This window comes from Callorhinus ursinus, unplaced genomic scaffold, assembly GCF_003265705.2.
Source record: "Callorhinus ursinus isolate GAN/ISIS: 27379988/994484 unplaced genomic scaffold, GSC_fseal_2.0 scaffold61, whole genome shotgun sequence".
NCBI lineage: Eukaryota > Metazoa > Chordata > Mammalia > Carnivora > Otariidae > Callorhinus > Callorhinus ursinus.
Genome location: NW_027397123.1, coordinates 4,594,643 through 4,606,832, shown reverse-complemented (window position 1 = coordinate 4,606,832; position 12,190 = coordinate 4,594,643). Strand labels below are relative to the sequence as shown.

The 12,190-nt window shown below is 46.5% G+C and overlaps 1 protein-coding gene across 4 annotated transcripts in view; it reads left to right on the top strand.

Moving 5' to 3' along the window:
• The window catches only part of ZNF599 (zinc finger protein 599), a 48,176-nt gene that overhangs the window by 22,335 nt on the left and 13,651 nt on the right, over positions 1–12,190 (top strand). For 3 of the 4 annotated variants that reach the window (XM_073885281.1, XM_073885280.1, XM_073885282.1), the window contains one exon: positions 11,332–11,458. In XM_073885281.1, coding sequence (XP_073741382.1) covers positions 11,425–11,458 — 34 coding nt within the window. In that variant the 5' untranslated portion in view covers positions 11,332–11,424. Of the gene's footprint in view, positions 1–9,090; positions 9,472–11,331; positions 11,459–12,190 lie in introns of those variants that run through there. The other variant, XM_025854358.2, reaches the window with a different exon arrangement.

Below are 12,190 nucleotides of genomic sequence, written 5' to 3'. Positions count from 1 at the left end.
AGGAGGAGCCTGGGAGGGGGGCCTGGGAGCCAGGTCAATTTCATCAGAGTCAAAGGCAGGCTTGGATGCCCAGTTGGCTGACGTCCTGGCGGCTGGAAAGCAGGTAACTGCAAAACCAGGGGTGGATTGGCTAGGAAGACAGGGGCACTGGGGAGAGTGGCTCTGCTCCTGCCCATCAGGGACTCCACTCCACATGGGACTGAAGCGTGGCTCGGCTCCCGGGCTCAAGCAAAGGTTCCGAGTTGGGGTAGGACTCCTGATTATACTGGAGGTGGGCTGGCAGAGACCGGAGCTGTTCCACACCGGGCGGTCCTGGTGATGCAGTTTTGGAATGTAGGTGAGGCTCAGTGGGGTGGAGTCCGGAGCCGACGACCAAGAAGGAATTCTTAAGGCGTCTTTGGTGCCGGATGGTGGTTTATTAAAGTATGGGGACAGGACCCGTGGGCAGAAGGAGCTGCTGCCCTGTGGTCTTGAGGAGTGGCTGGTTATATACTCAGGACTTGGGGAGGTGAGGACAAAGGGGGTGTCCAGAAGGACTGTCATATGCTACAGTCTCTCAAAATACTGGAGGCCTGGTTATGGTCAAACCAAGGTTGTTTTTCCCTCTAATGAGACGCCAACATGAAGACAGTTGGGAGTTTCCGGGAGGAACGTTACATTCCTCCTATCACACGTTCTTGTCAATGGGCTTCAGGTTCAGAAGAGATCCAATTTTATTTACATTTCCTTCTGCCTCAGCCTCCCTTAGGTTTATGGAGGGGAGGGTGATGTCAGGGCTTCAGGAAACTGAGTTATGGGTCTCTTGGAAGTTAGGCTATTGGTAAGAAAGCTTCTTCCTTGTAAATCACTAGGACATTTGTAAACTGAGGGAGACTCCTGCCCTGCAGGACTGTGATCTCTATCAGTCAACCATTTGTTTTTCGTTTGGGGCGGCCAGCGGTGCCTGAGGAATGTCACATATATCCCAAAGGGGGTGGGTGTAGGGTGCCAGTTTCTGCTTTGTCCTCAGCTTGCCTTCTGTTCCCTCATCACTGGTGAATGAGGAGGTAACGCACAGTGGATCCTTAGGGATACCGGAAGGTGAAAGCCTGGGAATGAGGAGCGGAGCCCGTGTGGGTTACACCCAATTCCAGAATGCACTGGGAGGTCACCTCTACGGATGTGCTGACTGCCCCGGGCGAAGGGACGGGGAGGCAGTGATGGGCTGGCCAGTGAGAACCGAGGTACTGGTGGAAGTGAAGGAGGGACACGGGGCCGGTGAACGGGTGGTTGAGAGCTGCTTGGGGAACAGGAGCTGGGTCAGGAAAGGGGAGAAGGTTGCTCCAAATCGCCCATGTAGAGCTGTGTGTTCACTGTCTGATCCTGGGCACGTAGTACATAAGTTGAAGGTGCCTCCTAGCTACCTACTGTCCCAAGGCAAACCATGCACCGTTCAGCCTGATGCTGGGGACTCATCACTGGATGTGTGACAGAAAAGTCCTGGCCAGTAAAGGGTGGAAGCAAGGGCGCCAGAGGGCAAAGGGTGGGGCCAGCGGCCCTTCTCCAGTCCCTTTGGGATTTCCGCACCTGGTTGCAGGTGTTGGGGACCAGCAGTACCCCCGCACTACGTGGGCACTGCTCAGGACTGCTGATGCTGGCTGCCTGCAGAAGTGGGACCCCCGGGGCTTGGGGTCTGAAGCCTCCTCGGCACCTGGCCCAGGGCTGTAACTGAGGTAATGTAGCCATTTCTCCCAGGGGACAGAGGAAGCAGAGCCTGCTCAGAGCCGAGCCTTGGAGCAACCTAAGTCTTGATGGACTGGGGGCCTGGCTCACTGTAGGTCGGTGTAAGAGAGACCCTGATGGAGAGGATACGGGTGGGCTCTGTTTCCGGCCGGTACTGGTGCACCCAGAGTCTGGGGATGGCTTCAGCTGGCAGGTGCCAAGGGGGGCATGGAGTGGCCCAGCGACGCAGGGTGTGAATTACCCAGGCAACCACCACGGACAACACCTGTTTACCCTCACATCCTCCCTTTCCTCCATGTTGGTAGGTTGGGTTTCCGGAAAACCCGCTTACAAGGGAGCTGTCTGTGGTCTGTCCTAGTCCTGGAGCAAGACCAGGCCAGCCTTGTCGCAGCCCTGGACAAGTGTGAGTCCCAAGCATCAGCGGCTGGGCTGCCGAGTTTTCTGGGGTGGGGGCCGATGGAGTGGCCTGGCCTGCCAGGTGCTGTGCCCACCACATCCCTTCTAGGCAGGCAGGTGCTGTTCACCTCTTCTTACCGTTGTGCAGATTACAAATAGCATGAACCCTCAGCATCTTCCGGAGGGCCCCACATGGTGGTGAAGCCAGGGTTTGAAGCTGGTCTGTCTGATTCCAGAGCTCATGCACTCACCATCTGACTGTGGTGCCCCCTCATCATGCAGGGATCACGGATGGCCATTTTTCTAGTCCGGATAACAGCACCATGGCACCCCTGTAAGGATCCCACGCTGCCTACCGGGTCTGAATTGGTGGCACTCCTACGGCCCCCACAGGCCGCACTGGGCTCCAGTCTCCTCAGAAGGGGTAGGACACAGGTCACTAGTTGTCAGCACGAGCCCATGAGGCATGTGTTGTAGCTTGTGGCAAACCATACAGCTGCGGGTGAGAGCTCTTCTCCCAGATCAAGGCCATGAGAGGCACTGCAAGTGGGTGCAGAATCCGCTCTGCTTTCAAAGTCTTCTGTCCTAAGGCAGAATCACTTGTGGTCACTTAACCCTGCTTTGCCTCAGGAAAGAGGAAATTCCCTCCAATCCTACTTTACCGAGAGATCTTTTTGAAAGCTATGTTAAACTTCATCAATTACTTCCCCCACAGCTTTGAGATATGCAGGTGGCTTTTCTCCTTCAGTCTCTTAAGATGGTAAATGGCATTGATTGATTGTCCGTATGAAACCAACCTTGGGTACCTGCTGCAGTTTCCGCTTGGTCAGTCTAGAGTACTTTTTTAAATTTGGTTAGGATGGATTTCCTAATATGTTAAAGATTGTCATATCTGTGTTTATGAGTACATTAATCTGTATACTTACTTTTATATTTTGGTATGAAGGTCGTGTTCACCTGATAGAATGGATTCAGAGAATCTGCCTCCTCTATTTTCTGAGAGTTTGTACAACACTGGTAAAGTAGCTTCTATATATGATGAAATTCACCAGGAGGACTCTTTGAACCTGCAATTTTCTTGCTCCAAAGGTGTTTATAATCACCTTATCCTTTGAATGTCTTCCAATCTGTAGCAATACCCCTTTTCCCCTGATCTTGATAGTTGGAAATTTCACTTTTCATTTCATGATTAATCTTAGTAGACATTTATCAATTGTATTAGTCTTCTACAAATCCCACTTTAGCTTTGTTAATTTACTGTGCTGTATATTTTCTATGTCCATTCCTATATTTGTTATCTATTTCTATTTTGGATTGAACTTGCTTTCATTTCTCTGTTTTTAGGATGGAAAGTTAAGTCACTGTTTTTAGATCTTTCCGATTTTTTAAATATAAACACTTGAAGATGCAACATTCCTTTATGCACTAGTTTCACCATATTTTGTAAATTTTGATTTGCTCTGTTTCAGTTATTATTCAGTTCAAATTATTTCTAATTTTTTGTTGTTCCTTCATTGACACATTGGTTACATGAAAGTATGTTTTCCTTTATTTGTATATATTTGCAGATATTTTAGATCTCTTAGCTATTGGTTTCTGCTCTAATTCCGCTGTATATATGGTCAAATTTGGAAATTTGTGAAGACATCGTTTGAGCCAGTATACATCTAACTCATGAACATTCGCGGTTCACTTGAAAAAGAAGTATGTTCGACCCAGCAATTGCACTACTGGGTATTTACCCAAAGGATATAAACATAGTGATGTGAAGGGACACATGCATCCCAATGTTTATAGCAGCCATGTCCACAGTAGCCAAACTATGATAAGAGCCCAAATGTCCATCACAGATGAACGGATAAAGAAGAGGTGGTATATATACACATATATACACAAAGACACACACATTACAATGGAATATTACTGAGCCATCAAAAAGATTGAGATCTGCCATTTGCAACGATTTGGATGGAACTAGTGAGTATTATGCTAAGCAAAATAAGTCAGTCAGAGAAAGATAAATACCATATGATTCCACCGCTATGTGGAATTTAAGAAACAAAACATAGGGGAAGGGAAGGAAAATAAAATAAGATAAAAACAGAGAGGGAGGGCGCCTCGGTGGCTCAGTCGTTGGATGTCTGCCTTTGGCTCGGGTCATGATCCCAGGGTCCTGGGATCGAGCCCCGCATCGGGCTCCTTGCTCCGCGGGAAGCCTGCTTCTCCCTCTCCCACTCCCCCTGCTTGTGTTCCTTCTCTCACTGTCTCTCTCTCTCTCTCTGTCAAAAAATAAATAAAATCTTAGAAAAACAAAAACAAACAGAGAGGAAGGCAAAACAATAAGAGACTCAACTATAAAAAACAAATAGGGTTGCTGGTAGGGAGGTGGCTGGGGGGATGGGGTAACTGGCTGTTGGGCATTAAGGAGGCCACCTGAAGTAATGAGCAGTGGGTGTTATATGCAACTGAAGAATCACTAAATTCTACCCCTGAAGCTAATAGTACAGTATGTTAATTAAATTGAATTTAAATTAAAAATAGAACTGTCTGACATCAGCCTCTTATACTGAAATACAGTTCATTCAAGCAAGACGGAACAAATGTTTCATCCATGTCCTTTAAAAAAAAAGAAATAGTGTGTTCAGCTAATGTTGGATATAGTGTTTTACAAATACCATTAAGTCAAGATAAATCTTGTGCACTCTGATTTGCTTTTTGTTTACTTGTTCTAACAATTAGTAGGAAAGAACGGTTAACATCCCCAGTTATCATTGTAATTTGTACGTTATCCTTTAGTTTGGTCACTTTTTGCCTTGCGTATTTCAGAGTTCGGCAGTTAAGTACATAAACATATTTATGTTTTCCCAATGAATGTTTTTTTAAGTGTGTAAACTACTGCTATAAAAAAATCAATTTTATGTGTATCAGAATACATGGACAAAACTCACAGCAGCATGATTCTGTTACCGGTAGCTGAAAACAATACAAAGGTGCATGAGCAGCAGAATGGATAGATCAATTGTTAGCTCAGCAGCAATGAAAACGGATAATATGCAGAGACACAGGATGACATGGGTGAATCTTAGGTTTATTTTGAAGACAGTGACAAAACCAAACAGAGCCCCTAATTTAGGATTCCATTCGTATAAAATTCAGTAACAGCCCCAACCAAACTCTATTTTCGGGCTTCAGACACAATAGGAAGAACTATCCAACAAGTCAGGTAATACTGACTTCCAAAATCAGGTTTTAGAATTCCTCTTGGTTTTGGAGTAGGAGCACATTGTGACTGGGATGGAGTCCTCCGGACTATGGGCACTGCTATTATTCTTTGTATTGCCTTTAGCGGTAGTTACATAGGTATCAACATTAAAAAGATTCCTTAAAATCTACATAGTTTCAACTTTCTTACACATATGCCGTATTTCACAGTGTTATGGGCTGAATTGCGTTTCCCAAAAATCTGTTGAAGCCCTAGCCCCTATTAGCTCAGAATGTGGCTGTATTTGGAGATAGGATTTTTCCAAGATAATTAAGGTAAAATGAGGTCACATGGGTGGACCCCAATCCAATATGACTGCTGTCCTTATAAGAAGAGGAGAGTCAGACACAGACAACACAGACTGAGGGAAAACCGTGTGAGGACACAGTGACAGCACAGCCTATCTGCAAGCCAGGGAGAGAGACCTCAAAAGAAACCAAACCTGCCAACACCTTCATCTTGGACTTCTAGCCTCCAGCGCTGCAAAAAAATACATTTCTGTTGGTTGAGCCACCCAAACTGTGGTACTTTGTTACGGCAACCCTAGCAAACAAATGCACATACTGAGAGTTTCTCTAAGAGAAAAACTGGGACAAATCTCAAAGAGAAGTGTGTTCTTACACAAGTGCGACCACCCCATGGAACCCTGCTTTTTCATTCACAAATGTGTGAATTTTAACGCAGCTAAGAAAATACCTGATTTATGGCATGAGAAACAAGAAATAATAAGAATTGTGTAAATGTAACACTTAAAACATTAAGGCTGGATATTGGGCTTAAATCCCAAGGTCTCTTCCAAATGAGATCTCTGTTGTCAGGGACAGGAGTGAGATGTAAACCAAGTCAGTATTCATTCCTCACAGACCCAGCATGTGAGCCTCCAGGTGACTATCAGGTGAAGTAGAGCAAAAAATCCAGACAAGTAAGTAAAATGAAAACTTCCCCAAAATGATTCATTTGGTTTCAAAAATCAGGGGAAATCACAGTTATTCAGAAGCAAACTATTATGACTAAGGACATTGTGTGGAACTGAGACAAACCATAATTTGAGTCCAGCTGTGCTTTGTAACCTCTAGAGCCTGTAAGAGTGACACGAGGATACTCATTAGCTGCGTTGTGTGGATAAACTATTAAATTCACATACAAAAGAATTCCAGGCTTACTATTAAGAAAATATAAATCTGCTCCAGAACCTACACATAGACATAGATATTTAGATATAAATGAATTTACAGGTAAAAGGGAACATGGTAGACTGAAATTTGGAACCCATTACGTTTTGCCCCTGGGTGTGACTCCCATGAATATGCTGAATATGTGGCAGGTGAGACTTTGTGTATGTAAGCAAAGTTACTAATCAGTTGATCTACAAATGAGATGATCCTGGGTTATCTGGCTGGATCTAGTCTAATCTCAGGAGCCCTTAAATGCAGATTAGTTTCTTTGGCTGGTTGGTAAAAAGGAAGAGAGATTCAAAGCTAGAGAGAAGCACTCAACCCACTGTTGCAGGCTTAAAAGTCAAGGAGGACACATGGAAACTGTGAGCAGGAAATGAATTCTGAAAATGAAAACAAAAACAAAGTGATTGTGGAAGAGGGCTCAGGGTCCCAGATGAATACTGTAGCCCTGGCCAGTACCTTGAGTTTGTCCCTGCGGATTTTTATTCAGAACACCCAGCAGAGCCCTGGGTGTTTTATTCAGAACACCCAGCAGAGACCTGAAGTTCAAGGGCTCAGAGACTTCAAGATGATAAATCGTGTGTGTGTGGTCTTCAACCAATGAATTTGTAGTGATATTTTTTTTAGAGCAGTGATAGGAAACAAATACAGGGACAGACACGCAAGAAGAGGAAAGAACTGAGACAGAAGAATGTCTGATATGGGGTGGGATCAGTGTGGATAAGGAAACTGCTTCACTTTCTGTGGCTTCACTGATTCAGTATATACATTAGGTGGTCTCAGGTTAAGTGAGGTGTCATTTATACATGATGCCTCATCATAAAATCACTCGGGTGTGAACTGGGTCAGCTACAGCAACTACACATAGCCAATAATCTATGCCATACCCGGCATCCTGGCATTAAAAACAGTTTTGCTTTCAGCCCATATGTTTTTGGCTCATGTATGGGTTTGCTGCAAACTTCTACACCTATCACTGAACACTGGGACTTTTGTCCCGGGAGGGGTGTTTCCAGCACATGGGACTTTCAGTGCTAAACCCACGACAGTCTGGTCAAACTGATGAGGGAGGCTTCTGCAGAGTGTTGGCTTGTGTTTTGTCTTCAGCTAGCCTTCTGTGTTCCCTCATCAAGTGGGCCAGAGAACTTGCATTTTTAATAAATTCTCAGGTGATCCTAAAGTTTTACACAAGGAGTACTTAGATGATGATGACATGAAAAGGTTTCATATGGTTCTCACAATGCAGTTACTAGATTTTCACATACATCATACATACACAACAGATGTTTATTAACTATAAAACATGATTATTTACTATTCACTAAATGGAATTGGATCATCATAAAGGTCTTCATCCTCATGGTCTTCATATTGAGTGGGATGACGAGAGGAGGGGAATGCGGGGGGAAGGTCTTGCTGGCCCAGGGTTGGCAGAGGTTGAAGAGGTGGAAGGGCAGGCCGGAGAGGCAGGCTCACTTGATGTAACTTTGTGGAAATACACCATAATTTTTTGTCTGACTTTTTTGCCTTTTCATTTCTCTAAAAACGTTTCTATACCGCACCAGTCCTTCTTCCCACTCGCTTTAGTTTCAGTGCGCATATCATAGAAGCGTCCCTGTCATAAAGGAAGTCAAAAGCAGTCTTGAATAATGCTTCTGCCTGATTCAAGTGTACTGTTATGTAAACATTTTAAAATACCCTTCAGGAGGCTCCTTGTTGAGTCAAAATATTATATATTTTGACAAATGTCGCCAATGCCTCTGCCAGGAAGTATCAGACTTCCTGTCTCACCAGAGTGTATGCCAGATCCTTGTGATGACATTGCCAATGATACTAATATAAAATAATAATAATGACAGCATTAGCTCTTATGTACTTACTATTATGTGCCAGATCTGCTACTGAGCGCTTTTTAGTTATCTCCCACAAAAGAGGTAGTTTTAGCTCATCTATTCACTGGAATTTAAAGAGGCTGGTTCTCAGCTGTTTGGAGCATTAAATTCCTCTGGAGGGCTTCTTAAAGCATAGATGTGGTGCCCTAGCCCAGAGTTCCTGATTCAGGAGGAGTGAAGTGGGGCCTGTATTTGTAACAAATTCCCAAGGGAATGCTGTGGTGGTCTGCAGTTGGAAACTGCCGATTAGAGGAACTTTAAAAATCACTACATTCAAGAATTATCTTCATATTTCGTTGTAAATACTGGCTCAGAAAGAAGTGAGTGATCCCGCTGCGGTACACAGGGAGGAAGGTCGCGGTAGGCGTCACCTATTTGAGGTGAGATCTTGCCTGAAGGGCCACTGAAATCTGTGTGCTTCTCCTTCAACCTCTTAAAAGCCACACCCCTGTCTTTGGAACTTTAACACCAGGTTTCTCAGAGAACAGAACTCGCGCAGCCTAGATACAGTCAGAAACTACATTACCCAGAAGGCAGTGTCCCTGATGGCGAAGGCGGACGCCCAGCCAATGACAGAGAGCGGAGAGGGGCGTTTCTGCCGCACCGTGGGCGGGACTTCTGTGTCCGCTTAGGACGTCACTTGGTTGTAGCTTGTCTGTGTTGAGCGGCGCTTCTGGTTGGAGCGGTGGGAGGAGGCCGCTTCCCAGAAGGGTCTTCCAGACTGAGCAAAGGACGGTGAGGAGGATAGGACCTACCTCCACGGTTTTGCATGAGCCCGAAACCACCTGTAACGGGGTTGTCCCCCTAGCCTCTCCGGCGCCGCGGCACTAGCCCTTCGTTCCCGAGGCACCCGCACGGGGCCCCCTGGACCTTGTTGCGCGTTTACACAGCGGAGACCGAGGTCCCTGGTCACCCGGCCCTGGTCTGGGGTGAGGGGTCGGCTGAGCTCGCTAGACGGGCTTTAGTCACCGCTTCTCGCGGTCTCGCTCGGGCCGTGGGCCTCATGGCGGCGCCGGCGCTGGTGAGTGGAGGGTCGCGCAGGCTCGCGCGCGCTGGGGTCGCGGTCCTCACGGTTCCGCCCGCAGTGATACAGATCCTGGGACTCTTCGCCATTCCTTCTTAATGCTCTTGGATCTGGAGTTCCTGGAGGAATGCGGCGGGGGGGCGGGGGGGGTAGATCTAATCACTTCTAACTCAGGTTCTGAATCCGGGCCAGGGGTTAGAAGGGGAGGCCCCCATTTCTGCCCCTGACCTCAGCTTGCCTTTTCACTGCCCTTGGTCTCCATGCCCTCGGGTCTAAAATTGGAATACCGTGTGTGTATTATTCTCTCTCAGTTGAGGGAACCAGAGAGGGTATGCGTGTGACGTGTCCTTCATTGCTCAGCACGACCCAGAGAGGATCAGTCTGGATGTGGTTCTGAGAGGGACTAACCTGGTCCTGCTCTGCTCTTAGGCTCACACGAGGGAGAGTCTGGCCTTCGGGCCTCCCTGCCTTAGGCCTCTACCCAGCTGGAAGCTGGGAGAGGGGATGGGAGCTGCGTTTTGTGAATTGCTGCTTCTCTGCTAGGTGTAGAAGGCCCCTGGACAGGTGGGGAAGACAAGACAGTCACTGCATTGAACTTTGCAGATGCCATGTGTGTATTACAAGGGAAGTTGGTTTGCAACTTGGAACAGTGAATCCATTTTCCTCTTTAACACATTTTCTTATTCAGGTTCTCCCACTTTCCAAAGGTTTGGATTTTGCCACCGGCTTTTAGGAGAGACTACATTAGTAAGGTAAAAACAAAAATCCTTTTGGGATTTCTTTCGGTTGGTGAAAACAGGTGCTAATGTAAGTTTTTCCTAAAAGCAAAGTTGGCAGTAAGGGGAACTTTCAGGAAGTTGGGGGATACTTTTCAGTTTACCGCATTTTGGCTTCGGAAAGTTTTCACAGGAACACTGTGGTTTCAGATAGTGGGGGAGACCTGTGCTTGAAGAGTGACCCCATTACAATATTCATTAATGATGGTGTACAGGAATGCTGTGTCTCCTGGGTTGTAAACACACAACAGGCCTTAAGTTACTCTCTAGCATGTCACCCTGTTTACTCTCATCCTAGCTCTGACCACCTTCGGGACTTAACGTTAGTTATTAATCTTTCCTCACGTGGCCTGCTCCCTAACTTCATGCCAGCCCCATTCCAATGCCCCCGAGAGAGGCCTTCCCTGGTTGCCCCAGCTAAAGTCCCCTAATGTTTGCAATCAGTTCATTTCTCTTTTGTTGTTTTTGGAGCCCTTAGGGCCATATAACTTGATCTTGCTCATTTCTTTAATTTCTTGTCCAGACCTTTCCCCAGCTCCGGAGTGTGAGCTCCTGTTCTCTGCTCTGTCTCCAAGCCTAGAACAGTGCTGGGTCTGCACCAGTGCCCAATAAGGGATTGATGAATGAAAGATTTTTCCCTCTGGAACTATGTCATACTTAGATTAAATCTAAACCCCTGACCATGGCTGGACCTGAGGGACCTGGCTTCAAATCTTGCCCCTTCTCATTAGACATACAACTCTGTTCCACTTGGCTTTGAGCCTCTGTTTGCTCCTTGTGAAATGGAGGTGATGGCACTTACCTCATGGGCTTAATATCTGCTCCTCAGTGCCTACATGAGATTATCATTGTTTTGTGTTTTTCTCTAATGGCTTCCTACACAGGAGGCTTTTCTTTCCCCATGTTCTTTTACGCTGTCAGAGGCACCATCTGCCTCCCTCCTGAGCCCAGCACAGAGCTAGGTTCTCAGGAGATACTCAGGGGTTCAGGTCTTTCTGGACTTCTGCTGGTGACCAAGCAATAGGCTCTCATCTCATGTAATAGATATGCAGCCACCCATCACTTCTGTTTGATATTCCAGGCATTGATAACATTCAAAGACGTGGCCGTGACCTTCACTGGGGAGGAATGGAGACATCTGGACCTGGCCCAGAGGACCTTATACCGGGAGGTGATGCTGGAGACTTGTGGGCTCCTGGTCTCACTGGGTAAGGATCCAATGCTCTCCAGAGTGGTACCCACAGGCTTTCATTCCATCCTTTCTCTCTAAGCATGGCTGATTGAGAAGGCCTCTGGGACCCACCTTCCTGTCTCTCCACAACCTCAGCATATTCTGTTCTAACCTCTTATTGGCGTCCCTATGTGTGCAGTAGGGATTGCTGTATAAGAAACATAATTGTCAACATTCTTACCCAGGTGTCCAGCAAAAGCTGTCCTCAGTCTGAAGTCCTTATTCCAGATCTCCGTAATAGTTAAGGTGATTGGTTCAGTTTGGTTGGATCAAATGTCCTCATAGCCCAGTAAGCAGGACCTGTGAGTTCTCCAAGAAGTGGGTGAATCAGACAGACAGGAAGGTATTTGACATCACTGCTACTGGTATTTTTCTAAGCAGCACGATCTCGGCTAAATGACTTCTTTGGCTCCTGGTGTCTGCAGTTTTCCCTTATTTCCTAAGGCCTATGACTTGCTTCTCTGCTGCTAAGGGAGGTCATTTTAGAGGGTGCACAGACACATCATCAATGGCATTGATGGGGAGCTAAGAAAGCTCTTCCTTTTTCCTTCCTCTTTCCTGCCTTCTGATTGTTGTTGGAAGGGTCTGGGCTTGGTGCTGCATCTTTAGCTCTCCTGTGTCTCTTAGCTAATTTCCCCTTCAGAAAGAAGAGCTGTAGGACACATAGCCTTGAGGACGCAGCGTGAGCTTCCTGGGACTTAACAGTTAC